Here is a 16,766-nt window from a genome sequence, read left to right as displayed (position 1 = left end):
TACTCTCATGAGCGAGGCAGAAAATAATAGTTTTAACCAAGCGGCAAACTCTGGGGAACAGCCGGGACGCCAATACGGAAGTGCCACACACTGCAGTTCATACATGGGCCGCTAGGGACTGGCTGCAGAAAGGAGCAATTTCCATAGAACCCCATGTTAAAATGCCCAACTTTACAGCAGAAAAAAATATGTTTCTACCCATGGATGCAATAAATATTATTATCGATATAGTTAGATTCCACCTTCATGATTATGAATCTGTGAGTGAATTGTTTTCTAACACGACCCTTTTATTTATATTAGGTCTTAAAGTTTTTGCATAAATTAGGGCGTGGTCACTTTGATGGACACGTACATGCCTCTACTGTCAGCTAAAAGCAACTTGTCCACTCTGCTAGGCTACAACCATAGAGGCTACAACGTTAGTTAGTCATAGTCAGGGGCGGTTCTAGGGGGGGCAGGGGGGCCAGTGCCCCCCTAACACTGACCTCTGACCCCCCTGTGGCCCACTAAAAATGAAAAGTGAAAAAAGTGAAAAAAAATTATGATTTATTACACGATTTATTGAATGACGGAATAGGCGGAACTAACGTTATTCGTCATTCTAGTCGGACCCATTAGAGCGGTGCACTCACTTTCACTGTCCGGCTGAAGTGCGCCAAAAACAAACACTTTTCATCTCGGATCATCAGAGGCCGTTGCATCCAAGAAAGACTGATTGAAACCTACGTTTCGAGAGACTACCACGATAATTGAAGGTGAGTTCAACTATTGTATCCGTGTAATTGTAGATGTAAAGTAGAGATGTAACTGTTCATTGCCTTTATTTTTATATAAATATGATATGGTGTTAGTGCAAAAATTGTACTATAACTTAAGCTGAAGCTAACAGTAATAACTATAAGATCTATCTGAAATAAATAAGTGTACTGAAACAAATACCAATAACTGTATTGCATTGTTTTCTTATGCGCAATTACTTCATACTGTCTAGTTCTCTTTTTCGTCCTGCATTTATTGTGCCCCCCTCAGAAAATAACTGGCCCCCCAGTGGCCCCCCCAGTCAAATTGGTCTAGAACCGCCACTGGTCATAGTACTGTACTTGACCCTTTAGCTTTAGCCGTGTTCGTGGTGATTGTGCCTTTTAGGGAATATTGTTACAAATACCAGACAATTAAAATGTCGTGCTGTGCGCTTGAATGTACTAACATAACTTCCAAGAAGTCTAAAATGATAATATTATACATGTTAACCCCGTTCGCAGCTTAGCTTGTTACTTATTAGCCAGCTAAGGACGTAACCCTTTATGCATACATATACATTTTAGTTTATGATTCAGCCTTGGGTAAGACTTTTATAGTCTATGGATATGACGCCCATAATGCTAAACGGGAGCAAATGTTAATAGGGGACCCGATTATCCCAGTGGTGGCCGCCGGAGCTAACGGAGCCGCAGGGGGCTAGCTCCAGCCGGCGTCCCGGAGCTAGCCCACTGCGGCTCCGTTAACCTCCGGTTTTAACATGCCAAAAAGCTGCAGTGTCGTTTATTGCACCTCAAGTTTGAAAACAAATCCAGAGTTACGTGTTTCTGTACTTCCTCTAAGAAGAAAGGACAGTCAAAGAAGAGCTCTGTGGCTTCAGGCTTGATCGACGTTCAAATGACAGCTTTGGTTTCCCCAAAAGTGGGCTGTAAAGTGACGTAGATTTTACTCTCATCTATTATTCAAAACCATTCTATTTATTCTAACGTAAATTACATGCCAGTATCATTTTAGTTATTTGTTTTTATTTTAAATCGTATAATGTCGGACTTTTTTTGCCATCTTTGAGGAAAAGAAATGGGGCTTAGAGCCTCAAAATACTGAAATCTGTATTTTTTTTAATCTTTTTTTCCTTCTAATTTCTTATTCTTTTCTAAATAACACACTGTTATTTGCTCAACAATAACACACAATTATCCTTGTTTTTATGTATTCGTTTAATTCTATAATCTTGGGCTTTTTAGCCGAAAATAAAGTCACCGGAAACAGACGTAGGCCTATGAGAGACATTTCGAGCGATACACATCACAAACCCACTGAACAGATTACCCAAGATCCTCAGCTTGAAGCTCGTTGATTGGATGTTCTAGCCGCAATGCATGTTGGGATATGATGTTAATGCGATATGATATCCAAAAACATTTTTAAAAAAAAACTTTATTCCGAATGTTCTTGCTGTTCTCTTTGGAAGTCATCACAGAACGGCATTGTAATACACGGTTCGGCTGCATTAAATATTACACATCTGCCGTAGTTTTTTATTTATAGAGCCCTGATGAGAAGACTTCTGGACAAACTTGAAGAACTGCCGCCAAAACTGAATATGCGACGTGGATCATAAATATATCAACAATTAAACAACATCTTACATTTCTTTTCACAAAATACGTCTCTGTATACTGTAAGTGATCTCTACAATAAAACAGTTTAGTGCTGGATGTACAAAGATATTAATAGGAGGAGGTGCAAAACAGACAAACAGAAAAAAGCTTTGGGGGTATATCTTAGTGCTGTAGCGACGCGTCGACTTCAAAATATCGTCGACGACATATTTCCGCGTCGACGCGTCGCTACACACACGTGGGTCACCCAAAGCAACAAGCAGTTCGCAATCGCACTTCAAACACAATGGAGACTGAAACGGCTACCTCCTCCTCCTCACAGGATTGCGCACGAAGCCCCCAAACGAAAACATCTCGCCCTAGGTCTTCAAAAGCATGGGAATATTTTAAAGTTAGTCCAAAACGCAAAGATATTTATATATTTATATCTCACTGAGACTGCTGCATAGCCTAGCAGAAGCAGCAGCTAGCTGTGGTGGCTACCATTAGCAGCAAAGCATTTGCTCTCCGATTTTTACATAAAATGGAATTATGGATTATAAATTCAATCATTTTTTTATACATAGACGTTAAAAACCTATGGATTAACCGATTCAGCCGCGTTTTTTCTCATTTTAATGCCATTGAACACGTCTTTTGATCAGATTGACAGCTACGGCTGTCAATCTGATCAAAAGACGTATCTTTTTGATCAAATGTTCAAAAAGAGGTAACCACAAAGCGATATTTAACTGAAAATACTAGGGAAATGTTTACTCAGAATTTCTCTTCCACACTTGCCCCTGCCAACATCTCAGTAAATGAGCTAGTAGATCATTTTAATTCAAAAATTCAAAATGTTATAGATGCCATTGCTCCAACTAAGGTAAAGGAAGTGTCTGGCAAGAAAATATCTCCATGGAGAAAGGCCATGACCGTGAAAACAGAAAAAAGAGAATGTCGAAAAGCTGAACGCAGGTGGCGAAAAACAAATCTCCAGGTTCACTTTGAAATCTATAAAGAGAGAGACTTGGCCTTTATAATTTGGAATTGAAAAACGCACGACAATCGTTCTTCTCTGACATCATTACCAAAAACAAAAACAACGCACGTGCCTTGTTTGCTACCGTCGACAGACTAACTAACCCCCCAGTGTCAGTAGCCTCTGAATTTCTATCCACCAGGGCGTGCAATGATTTTGCCTCCTTTTTCACTGACAAAATTCAGAAAATCAGACAAGCAGTCAGTGCCTCTGCATCAGGAACAGCAAATGTGTTGTCCCTATCTCCACTTAACATCAATTCAGACATCATGACACAATTCCATCAGATTAATGATAAAAACCTAGAGGACATTATTCAACTTCTGAAATCCTCCTCTTGCTGCCTTGATATTATTCCAACAGGATTTTTCAAAGATGTTTTGCCTTGCATGGCCTCAGATCTACTTCATATAGTAAACAAATCTCTTCACTCAGGTATTTTTCCACAGGCCCTGAAAACTGCAGTCATTAAACCGCTCTTAAAAAAGAATAATCTAGATGCTTCAGTAATGAACAATTACAGGCCCATATCAAACCTCCCATTTCTAGGTAAAATCATTGAAAAAGTTGTTTTTCAACAGTTGAGTAATTTCTTGCATTTAAATAACTGTTTTGATGTGTTCCAGTCAGGCTTTCGTCCAAACCACAGCACTGAGACTGCTCTTGTAAAGGTCTTTAATGACATCCACTTAAACACAGACAGTGGCAGAACTTCAGTGTTAGTATTATTAGATCTCAGTGCTGCGTTTGACACTGTTGACCACAGCATATTACTAGACCGACTGGAGAACTGGGTGGGACTTTCGGAAACAGTTCTGAATTGGTTTGAATCCTACTTAAAGGACAGAAACAACTTTGTTTCTATAGGTAAATACACATCTGAGTTGACAAATATGACATGTGGGGTTCCTCAAGGCTCCATCTTGGGGCCTCTTCTCTTTAACATCTACATGCTACCACTGGCTCAGATAATGAAGAACAACAAAATAAGTTACCATAGCTATGCAGATGACACACAAATTTACGTAACAATTTCACCAGGAGACTATGCTCCAATTCAAACACCGAGTAAGTGCATTGAACAAATCAATGACTGGATGTGTCAGAACTTTCTCCAATTAAACAAAGATAAAACTGAGGTAATGGTTTTTGGAGCCAAGGCAGAACGTATAAAAGTTAGCGCTGAGCTTCAGTGTGCAATGTTCAAAACAACAGATAAAGCCAGAAATCTAGGTGAAGTCATGGACTCTGACCTGAGTTTCAACAGTCACATTAAAACTGTTACTAAATCAGCCTACTATCACCTAAAGAATATATCTAGGATTAAAAGACTAATGTCACAGCAGGATTTGGAAAAACTTGTCCATGCTTTTATCTTCAGTAGACTCGACTACTGCAATGGTGTCTTCACAGGTCTCACTAAAAAATCTATTAGGAAGCTGCAGCTAATTCAGAACGCTGCTGCTCGAGTCCTCACTAACACTAAGAAAGTGGATCACATCACTCCAGTTCTGAAGTCTTTACACTGGCTTCCTGTGTGTCAAAGAATAGATTTCAAAATACTGCTGCTGGTTTATAAAGCACTGAATGGTTTAGGCCCAAAATACATTTCTGACCTCCTGCTAAATTATGAACCATCCAGATCTCTCAGGTCTTCAGGGACTGGTCAGCTTTCTGTCCCCAGAGTCAGAACTAAACATGGTAAAGCAGCGTTCAGTTATTATGCTCCAAATATCTGGAACAAACTCCCAGAAACCTGCAGGTCCGCTACAACTCTGACTACTTTTAAATCCAGGCTGAAGACTTTTCTTTTTGTCGCTGCTTTTAATTGAACTATTCATATCTTAGACTGCACTGTAACTTTTATCCATGTACTTTTTTCTTTTAATGTTTAATTGCACTGTAACTTTTATCCATGTATTTTTTCTTTTAATGTTTATTTTATTAGCTTTTCTTTTTAATGACTGATTTTAAATGCCATTTTCTTAATCTCTTTCATTTTTTGTAAAGCACTTTGAATTGCCTTGTGTTGAAAAGTGCTATATAAATAAACTTGCCTTGCCTTGCCTTGCCTTACGGCGGTGAGACGATCTCCTTAGAAGCTCTGTGAAGGTACATGTTGTGATGACTGTATTTGCTTCCCCTGTCGCGAGTCCGGATCACTCAGTGATGATACTATATACCTACATAATCTGTGGAGTCTCAGCTTTAATCGGATATATTGTATGTGCAGCTACGATAAGTAATAAGGGTACTTTTATCTTGAGTTCTGTGCCAATGTCCGTTAGCATTTTTCGCTCAGGGGTCATTTAGATGCTTCTTATGAGACTTGTGTTTTGTTTTGGTAAACATGGTTTGTATCGTCAATTAGCTGAGATTATTTCCGTTAATCTGGTATAACACATTAATAGGTTCTTAAATATTAAGATTCCCTGAGACACAGTATCGTGGAAAAAAAAATTTTACATTACGTTTTTTTTACATTACGTTTTTTATGAATTGAACAACAGAAAAATAATCGTTAGATTAGTCGACTAATCGATCAAATAATCGCCCGATTAATCGTTTTCAAAATAATCGTTTCCCCCCAGCACTAGTATATCTACAGATAAATATTAAGCCTGACAAAGTACTTAACGTCTAATATATTTCTTTCCTGCAATGTTAACTATGTTGAAGCACTTATTTTAACCGATATTATACACATTAATTACACTCTTATGTAGATAGAATAAGAAATGTGCAGAATTTGACAGTTTAATGGTGGAGGTATACACACATATTGATAGATGTCTTGTAATGCACTGTTGAGGAACCTGTGACCCAAGTTTTTCATTCATTGCATAACTACACCGTAGTTGTGTATATGATATGTCAATAAACCTTAGAACATCTTGAAATTTTGAAAGGGATGTGCAAAATAGCAATTATATACAGTTTTTAATTAACTATTAGTACAGAATAACGATGAATGAATATACTTTATAGAGATCTGCAGATAAATGTTTAGTCTTCTCAAGCACCAACTATCAAATATCTCTCCTGATTGTTGGCACTTGACAATCACCTTCCCTGAATTGTACTCAGGTGTAACTAAAGTCTGATTTAAGGGTTGTTTATATTTCACATCATTAATCAGAATCTGCAAAGTAACTCAAATAAATGTAGTGGAGTAAAAATACCAGGTTAACCTCTGAATTGTAGTGGAGTAGAATTACAAAGTAACAATGAGCTGTCATGTGGGTATATATTAATGCTGCCCATTATGGATACAAGCGATTTTCACCCATTTAGTACTTACATGTTTTAGATTTGTACACACCAATTTGTTTCCTATCGCCTAAACCTCCAGGGCTGTACCCAGTTTAATATTGTCAACTTCTAATTTTGGGAAAAACGAAAACGTCTTTTAAAACTACAATTCCCAGTAGAGACGTGCCATAGAGAACATGCTGCGAAACACAATAGCCAGCATGTGTAGTTCTGGGGGGGGGGCGTTCGAGTCCAGTTTTGAATAGTCTGCCGTGGTTTCGTTCCATTTCAAAGAGCTTGACGCTCGGCGTAACCTTGGCGCACTGCAACTCCAACATCCAATCCCAGAGCTTGAAGATTAATCACGGGGTTTGTCAACAGGACTGTAGTCCCAAACGATAGCTGGGATTATGGGTAGTGTAGTGTCTTCGGCCATCCTAAACTCTGAACCTTTTTTTCGGATATCATATCGCATTAAAACCACATCTGGCGTCACAGAGATATTCTGTTACTGTCCTTTCTTCTTAGAGGAAGTACAGAAACACGTAACTCTGGATTTGTTTTCATGTTTGAGGTGCAATAAACGACACAGCAGCTTTTTGGCATGTTAAAACTATTATTTTCTGCCTCGCTCATGAGAGTAACAGCTGGCAAAATTACAGCCTCGCCTACTGATTTTAATTTAACCATATATCGAGCCCGATTCTCGATTTCAAATGTGTGCTCTAAAATTATATTTATAAATGACTATTGTAGTGCCGAGAGATAGGAGGCGGTGCATCGAAGGTGCAAAAGTTTACTTTATTGAGCATATGTTGTCCGGTTGCAGCCCGGAAAGAGAAGCGAAAGAAGCCAGGGGGGCACACAATATATACAGTTAGCAACACATATGTCCGTGTGGAAACAATACCCCCAACCTGTAGTTCCATGAGTGAATTATGTAATGCAGTGGTGGTCACCACACTATTATCATTAAGACAATAAAGGGCAAAGATATGTAGAAAATAAACGTATTTAAGATACGTTCATAACAAACGTAACGTGGGAGAAAAATATGTTTCTAGAAGATATGTAGAAAATAAACGTATTTGAGATACGTTCATAACAAACGTAACGTAAAATACGTTTCTAGCTAAACGTAATTGAGAATGCAGTTTAGTTATGTGGGAACATAATTTTTAGGAGACAGGGTTGGAAAATACTAGTTTCTCACCAATTAAACAATAAGCAGTTTACATTGGCTTAAAGGAAGAGTTTGACATTTAAGGGATTGTGCCTAGTGGCTTTCCTGCTGGGATTTAAGATGGGATGAATAAAAGGCAAGTCAAAACTGTTTATTTCAACAACCAAAAATGATGAATCACTTTTCTTTCTAAAGGCCAGCAGGGAGCAACTTCACAGGTTGAAAAAAAGGTCTGATTGTATTGTCTTTGAGAAAATTGTCACCAAGGCGTTGATTATCATGTAGTTGTACTAAAAGACACCTTAAGGATTCAGTCGTTCATAAGTATTCCAATTAGTATAGAAGTTTACATGATGGATGTTTTTTCTACCAAGCTCTAGTTAGCATTAGCTAGTAATTCAGCTAGTCCTTTCTCACAGCTCCTCCCTCCTGTCCAGATTGCTCACTTACTAGCTCCAAAAAAACAAGATGGCCATGATTACAATGCCACACTCAAAATGTTAGTCCATTGACAAATTACTTGAGTCTCAGTGACAACTTAACCCTCTGGAGTCTAAGGGTATTTTCTCCATTTTTAGATGTTTTCTTAAATCACCTTTTAAATGTATTTCTTCTAACATGGCACCCCATGTGTTCAATATCAAAATGTTCAGGACAATCTCTGGTATTGCTATATATGCAAATTACTCACCTTAGAGCACTGTATGATGAGATAAGTAGCTCAAAAGCTTAAAATTTGACATCCGATCTTCGGAAAATCGTCAAAACTCTTGTGAAAACACAAATTTACTCATGTGATTGAATTGTTTTGGTGTTTTAGATTTGGTTACCAAAGTCTTAGGATCACAAAAGCAGTGAAATATTTGAATTACACTGTATATAAATGTGTAATTCATGTCTAAAATGAAAATTAATTAATTCGAATTTTGAGTAAAACAGGTGTTTATCACTCTACTTTCACCACAGCAGGGACTGAGATACATTAGGACTGAATAATGACTTCATATTACATACCAAGGTTCATGTGATGTGTACAAATACAAATTGAGCATTCAAACTTTTTACTCAACCAACTATTTATTATAAATATGTTTTTTTCAACCAACTATTTATATAAATATAAGAAACTGGAAAATCTCACTATTTACAATATTGAACATCAGAACTTTCAACCAACTCTTCATTATAAATGTCAAGACAGTGTCAAGGTCTTTGTCTGTCTTCCAAGACAGTGGGTCTGGCTGCTGTGTAGGTGGGGGTGATGGTGCATGGGCTGCTGTGTAGGTGAGGTGTACAAGTGCTATACGAGACCTCCACGAGACCTCCTTGCTGGCTGGGTTGAAGGTGATGGCTGTGGTGGAGCCTTTGTGCTGAGGTGTATCTTGACCTGGTGGCAGCCGCAGATGGAGGTGGAGGCAGCTGTAGTGATGCTGGTCTGCTGGTCCTTGGTGGTGATGGCTCTGGTGAAGGCCCTTGAGCCACGGTAGATCTTGACCTGGGGGCCGGCACAGATGGATGTTCTGGCTGCTGGATAAACACCGCCTGTGGGCCACTAGGCCCAGGCAGCTGTGAAACCTCTCTGTAAAACAAATTAAAATGTAGGACAATAATTACAACTAATTTCATTGAAATAATAAGTAAAATGTTGCTCAAGCACAAATAACAATGCACACATAAAAAGAAAGTTTGGGAGGTTGGACAGGAGTCTCTCTCTCTGTCAGACACACACACACAGGTATTTCCAGTTACTATACATTCAGTATAAAATCACAGACACACATATACATAGGCTACATCTGATTACAAAGTCTCTTCTGTACAGGACGGTAAAATAATCACAGGCACACATAAATAAATCTATGACAAAGTCTCATCTGTACAGAACAGTATGATACAATAATCGATGGAAAAAACATGTCTATAGCCACTGTAAATGTCTCCGTTGTGGGACGAATAAATGATTAATTTAATCATCTACACATGTAATCTCACTTTTACACACCAAAATAACGTTAACACAGAGTAAACGTTTGCTAATGGAGTCTATTTTGTCCCAAGAAAAAGTTCCTGACTATCGATACAAAAATATATCAATAAACCTATTGTTACTTTTCGCGGTATTCCCCACACATTGCCAGTACACTATTACTGTAATATTTACACTTACCCATGTCAAAATGGATCTTTGTTGTATTCTTCTTCTTCAGAAGAGTCGAAGACTTCAGGTTCTGAGGCTCTATCTCAGGGGTGGGGAACCTCCGGCCGATTTAAGAAATCGAGACCGCAAAAGAATTAAACAAGCGAGTGCCTGTTTTTCCTGGCCAAGGTCAGGGTCCTTGAACACAACACGAGCCCGTCCACACTACAGCTTCAAAAAAAGCTTGGAGCAGGGCGTGTCTGAAGCTTGGGGATTTTATTCAAGGAACGCGACCAACAACCAATCACATGAATCTCCCGCCCCCGACATACAAAGCAAAAACCCCCGGGGATTTTATGGGAGCAATATATATATAAACTCCCCAAACAGGCGAAAACCTACCAGTTTCACCCACTGTCTCTGCCACCTCCCTCCATGCCTGGTTCCTCCGGTTTGTATCCCGGTAGGTGAAGAGGGTCTGGTCATACAAAACCGGGTGATTTGCTACGGCGATAATTAGTTTCTCCTCCATCTTTTTTTTTTAAATATAGAAATGAACGGCGGGATATCTCTCCCAGCTTAGACGCGGTTTGATTGGCTACGGCTTGAGCTGTCAGATTTTCCGAAACGGGATTTGATTGGCTGGCGCTGGCTACTCCGGCGTCAGAAGTTGAACATTGTTCAACTTCTGACGCCGGAGACGGCGGAGACGGACCGCTATGCTACCCACAATTCAGTTCGGTGAAAAGTGACGTGACGTCACCCCATTCAAAATGAATGGGCAGATTGAAGCTGTCGACGCTGTAGTGTGGACGGGCCGTAAGTGTCATCACGTGGTATATGTCCCGTCTGACAGGGGTGCAGTTCTGACGGAGAGCACCAGAACGCCGCTCCTGGCCGGGACCTCACACATGCAGTACCCATAAGGAGCCGTACACTTGCTGCAGTTTCTGCGTGGCTGTGTCTTTAGTTGAAAGCCCAGTGGCTATCTGTTCATCTGTCATACTGATCATACAGTCAATAGCTTTGTTGTTATTATCATCTGGTTAGCTAGCTATGCTAACGAATATAAAAACCTTTTTCTACAACCAGTGAGGTAACGGCACATCTTTATATGATCATTATAGTTGTAAAAAAATAAGAGAATAAAGTAAACAGGTATAAAATACTATATGACAGTAAAAAAAAGTTGTTATTAATAAACAAGAATACAGTTTGAAATGGGAGTGATTTGTAAAATAACCAGAAAGACAAAGAAATCTGCTTACAGTTCTGTTTCATATGGATGTTGGGAGATGTCTCAGGAGGTTAGGTTAGGTCCCCCCCCCCCCCACTTAAATCATGTTCACATGGATATGAAACTAAATACATTGGCACACATCTTGTGTCCATATCTTTCTGTTTTGGTGGTCATGCCACAACCGTGCACGTAAATGCATACGCGAGTCATGGTAAAATATCTGGATTAAGAGGTTGCTTTTTCTTTGCACAGCATGAAAGAAAGGCGAAATTAATGGACTGTGATTTTAGTATTTTTAAGCAGAGGTCAACCATTTATACGGCCCTCGGAGGATGTTGAAAAAATTGAAATGGCCCTTGAGAGGAAAAAGGTTCCCCACCCCTGCTCTATCTTCACTGCTGCTAGCGAAAAAAATCTCTAGCGAAGTCGGCGACGGTAAGGTTTTTTTATAAGCCATTTTCTGTCTCTCTCTTTCTCCTCACAGACGTAAACTCATGGGAGACACGTGGTTTATGTTTTTTTTTACTTGGTGGGTAGGTCCTTAGTGATTTCTCGATGTCCATTGGTCATTTCAGACCATGATGGCTGCCGGCCGAGATTTCCTTGACGGACACACCAATCCACCAATCCCACACAGTGTAAAGTCAAGCTGCTTTGAGCGGCCATATTGGCTGCGGTGCCCTGGTTACAGTCTCACAGGAGATACCGCTGGAAAGCTACACTTTCAGCGATTCCGCGGGTATCTGAATCATATTTCTACTCCTTATAATCGAAAATATATGATTAATTTACGTAAATTATGCGGCTCGTCCACCGACTCCAGAGGGTTAAACTACTTTTTGAATGATGTATACATGCAACTTTTTATCCAAGCTCGCTAGCTAGCATTAGCATTAGCCAGTAATGTAGCTAGTCACTCTTCCTCACTTCCTCCTGTGCAGATACAGTATATTGGTCACTAAAACTACTTCCAAACATTTCAAGCTTATTTTAAAGCTGCTTAATGTTTAAGATGTTTGATTGAGTTTAAACATGCACACAAATTTAGAGAAAATAAACAATATATTTTACTATGCACTGTTGTTCAACTTTAACCCTAACCTGTTTCAACCCTATCTCTTGACAAAAAGGTAGTGGTATTGATAGTGTTCTTCTAAACGGATTATTCTGGACTGTGGAGTTCGCTCACCCTCTGAGTTTTGGCGTGAGGCGCTGCCCCGGACTTTGAAGGCGTGCTTTGGCCCTCGGTTCTTCTCATTGAAACTCAAGCTCTTTGCAACTTTGCTTGGACTGGCCTCGGCCCCCTCCTCCGGAGACTGAGCTTTCCCCTTGGCGACGGGAGCCTTGAAAGGACTTGGGAACACCTTGTCCTTCAGGCTGGACTTCCGACTACAGAGAGTAAACAATGAAAAGGAAATGTAACTATTTTTGTATGCATCATTTAATTAAATACACTAACTAAATGTCTTTATCCTACTGCTTTCTTGTGCAAGTGTAATCTTTATAATTTGACAAATTCTGCGCAGATGTGATGATAGATCTTACCTCTGTGGAAACGTAAAATTGGGCAATGTCCTACAGCAGAAGGAGTCCATATACGAACATAGTGGAGCATTCAGTGGGTCAGGCAAGCAGCAGGAAGCTACAAGCAAGCATGCGTGGGAAGCAAAGTGACACTGCACGTCTCAAAAAGGCCGAGCTGCGGTCTCACTGTGTGCAAAAAAAGTGAACATAAATCATGCAAAAATAATTCACCATCATACTGTGAGCTCCGCCTGATACTCGGGAACTGGTCAAAGGAAACGCATTAAGTATTCAGCAATATGCACCTTGCCTGCTGAACAGAAGTTTGCTGATTAGGCAAAAAAAAGGTAGCAAGCAAATAAACTGCATAGAGACATTACTAAACAGAAACCATAGTGTGACAGGGCAGTAAACAGGGATGTATATCTGCATTATCTTTCCAGAGAAAAAAGGTATGTCACATACTATTTTTCACTAAGCTATATTTTTAAGTCCTTTCCCTCTATGTGTTTGAGTAGGTAAAGGAAACAGAGGTAGGAATGGAAGAAAACATACAGACTTGCAGTGCAGACTTAGTATCTGTGCAGCAACTATACCTAATAGTTCTCGGACAGCACCCGCAAAGTCTGTCTTTGTGTGCATTTTCACTACTGCAGTGGTGGGTAGTAGAGGAGACACAAAAAGATAAAGTAGCAGTGGATACAGTCACAAAAACAGCAGTGTGTGTGCTATACTGTGATGCAAGTAACACTTTATTGTGACTGATTTATAATACAGATTTGTTGTATATAACTAGCAGTTAGTTGAATTTATTTGTCCTTTTGTTACTTTTCCACATGTGTAATGAATTGAAATGCCTGCTAGTATCTTCCTAGGGCATACAATGAGCAAATAGTTTATAAAGGACCAAGTCATGATAAAGTGTTACTACTACATCTTTAAAGATAACACTTGTTTCTTTAGTCAAAAACAATGTGATATAAATCAAGCTCCTAAAGTGTTCAAAATCCCTTTTTTTGTTCCCAAGCTGATGCTGAAAGCCAGAGAATCAAAGAACAGCTTAGTGGTGAGAAAGTGGGCATGAGACCAAATTCAGCTGATCTTTGGTGCACCATGTGAGCAAATGCAGCATGACCGTTCTTGAAGGAGTTACTTAACATACATACACATCCATGTCGGACACGCAGGACTTACAACACACACTCACACACAGATCTACTGTACACACACACACTCCCTCAAGAAGAGTGCTTCAGCAGCAGCTAAGAGCAGGTTTGAAGAGAAGCCAAAGGGAGGTAAAGAGAAATAAAATGCTAACAGATCACAGACCTGGGCGAGGTTTCAGCTTGAGAGTCCTTCCTATGAGGAGAGGAGAAACTAACTGTTACACTGTATGTCATAATTAACATCGATCCATGTTGTTAAGGTTGTGGTAGATTAGCGCTGGAACATGTTCAGAGAAATATTAAGACAAGTTGCTAGATGTAAAAAAGTGTGCTGCTTCAAATTCAATTTACATACAGTATAAGAGGAGATAAAGAAGATAAGAAATGACATGAGCCATTTAAGCCATTTTAGGCGGCTAAAACAAGCTTTGAAAACAACATTAAAATATTGTCACTTTATATGGTACATTTCAGACAATGAGCAACACAGACTTTAATTCATAGTTTAGCTGTCTCTATCAAATTAATATAAGCATTTCATTAGAATAAAAAAGAGGACATACATAGCTTTCGGGTCTCAAAAGTAAAGCCAAAGCCAAAATGTCTCAAACCTGCATTATCTCTAATGTCCAGCAGGGGCAGCCCTATTGGTCAGAAGCATAGACTGTATATGATCAGAAGTCAAATTGTATAGAAGTCTATGAAAAAAATCCCCTTACTTCTCGCTTGATTTATTACCACTCTATACATGTTCCAAGTGAGTTTATGGTCTCAATCCCTAATTTGAAGTCTTCTTCAATGCAAGAAATGTATGTGGCCCTCAATGTTACACTATGTTTACCAGTTGAATTATCAAAGGTTGTCAAAAAAAAAATGTTAGTATCCCTTTTCTTTTTTTTAAATATACATTTTTCCAATCCAAAGATTATTCCTTCACTGGCAATAACCATTACCCATCCCATTATACAGATATATATATATATATTATGCTGCTGTCAAATCCGTGTTTCAGTGCTGTACGATACCAGTCACCTCTGTGGAAACATTGGTATAACTGCCTTTTTTAATTTATATTTGAGTGTTGTATGTTTTTTGTAATAATGGACCAAGAGTCTCTTTAAATAAAAGATGATGATATACATACAATATATACATTATACATCCCATTATACATTATACATCCCCATTATACAGTGTAAGCATCCCAGCATCCTTTTCATTATCATCTTCGGCTTTGTCAATGCTCATGTTTTTACCTGAATGACTTTCCCTTCAGATTCCTCAGCAGGTCCAGCTGATTCAGAGGTGGAATGAGTCTGGGAAAAGACAAAGAACATTTCTGTCAAGGAACTTTCAACTCAATGTCGATAAGTTGAAGCTCGCCGCTGGGCACTTTTAGTTTGGCAGTTCTCTATTCTGCTGGTCATTGCCTTTTTACCTACAACTGGAATGAAACCAAAAAACAGAAGCCATTTTCAATTAGAAAAGACAAGCAGCTTCTTCTAGACACATATTAGTCAGAAATGTGTGCCGTGAAAGTCTGGCCTGGCAGCTCAACTGCTGATTCATACAGTTGGGCAGTGAAATAGGTGGTTAATTTCACAAAGTAGCCACTGGCAGTGTTTGTCCTTGGAACTATGTTTCAAAAGAGGTATCACTACCAAAACACCAGCATCAGCCACTGTACAATTACCCTTATTTAAGCAGAAAGTGAAAGTCACACCGGTGAGCGATGCTTCACAGTAGTATCTGATTCAACAAATGAGTTTAGAATACAATAAGACAAAGAATCAGATTTCCACTTAGCTTAGTTTTCAGAGGGATGGCAGAATGTGATATGGGAAAACAGTATTTATTGAAAATGTAAAGCATTATTCAGACATATCCATCACTTACCTGTACATTGGGATCGCTACAGTCTGCTCGTAAAAATCCCAAGTGTACATCAGATCTGTCCGGGAAAGGTTGGTAGCATAAAACCTCCAAGCACCCTGGAAAGAGACAGGAAACGACTTTTAATCTTTTCGTCAGAAGCACACACAGGAATCAAATCTGCTGTAAATCCCATAAATGGTGTTGTTATCATTCCGTTTTTACCTGGATGAGGCCTGCTGCAGGGGTACGTCTCTTCTCAAAATGTTTCTGCCTGTGTTGCTCTTGTACCTTCAGGGCAAAGCCAGAACCCAGGATGCCCTAAAACGATAAAGGTATCTTTATTGACCTCTATTGGCCAGGAGTTGGAATCGTAACTCCTTCAACATCTTGTAGAACCTTCTACAGCAGAGAGTAGGGAGCACATACAACTAGAAGATGGCATATATATAATATGACAGATGTCTACAAAGCCTTAAGGTAATAATCGTTTGATACAATTATTTCCTTCCCACATGGCAAAAGTAAAGGCTGTTTCCTGTTAACAGAATGCTGATACAGCAATCATATTTGTGTTGGACCAGGTTTAACTAAAAGCTTACTGCTGAGTCTGACATTTTTAAATCTCAGGTGAAATGCCAAACATTTAGCAGCAAGTGACAAACCCATCAGTGACTGGAATTATGTCATTAGGTGAGAGCTTTCTAAATGTGAAGGGACACATGAGCAGTGTTTTTGAGGAAGCTTTTAGCTGGCTTCTATAGTCTAATTACCAGAGAGGACAAATACTCTATAATATTCTAGACTGGCTCTTAGACTGCTTATTTTTCTGGGTGGGATCATAAAAGACTGAAAAGTTTATAGGTAGCTGGGGATCACTACATTATATTAAATATTCACATCCTTTCAATATATCACAGCAGAAATGTAATTACAAGAGAAATACAAATATAATTAGTTTAGGTACTCTAGGTTCAGGGCCCTAGT

At 39.2% G+C, this 16,766-nt stretch overlaps 1 protein-coding gene across 1 annotated transcript in view; it reads right to left on the bottom strand.

Moving 5' to 3' along the window:
• Positions 1-16,766, bottom strand: part of LOC117532863 (potassium voltage-gated channel subfamily KQT member 2) — a 47,210-nt gene that overhangs the window by 14,865 nt on the left and 15,579 nt on the right. Inside the window, 5 exon segments of the mRNA XM_034196429.1 lie at positions 12,407-12,606; positions 14,071-14,100; positions 15,164-15,223; positions 15,804-15,898; positions 16,005-16,100. Coding sequence (XP_034052320.1) covers positions 12,407-12,606; positions 14,071-14,100; positions 15,164-15,223; positions 15,804-15,898; positions 16,005-16,100 — 481 coding nt within the window.

Source organism: Gymnodraco acuticeps, unplaced genomic scaffold (assembly GCF_902827175.1).
Source record: "Gymnodraco acuticeps unplaced genomic scaffold, fGymAcu1.1, whole genome shotgun sequence".
In the NCBI taxonomy this organism is placed as follows: domain Eukaryota; kingdom Metazoa; phylum Chordata; class Actinopteri; order Perciformes; family Bathydraconidae; genus Gymnodraco; species Gymnodraco acuticeps.
This window is presented reverse-complemented; position numbering and strand designations above follow the sequence as displayed.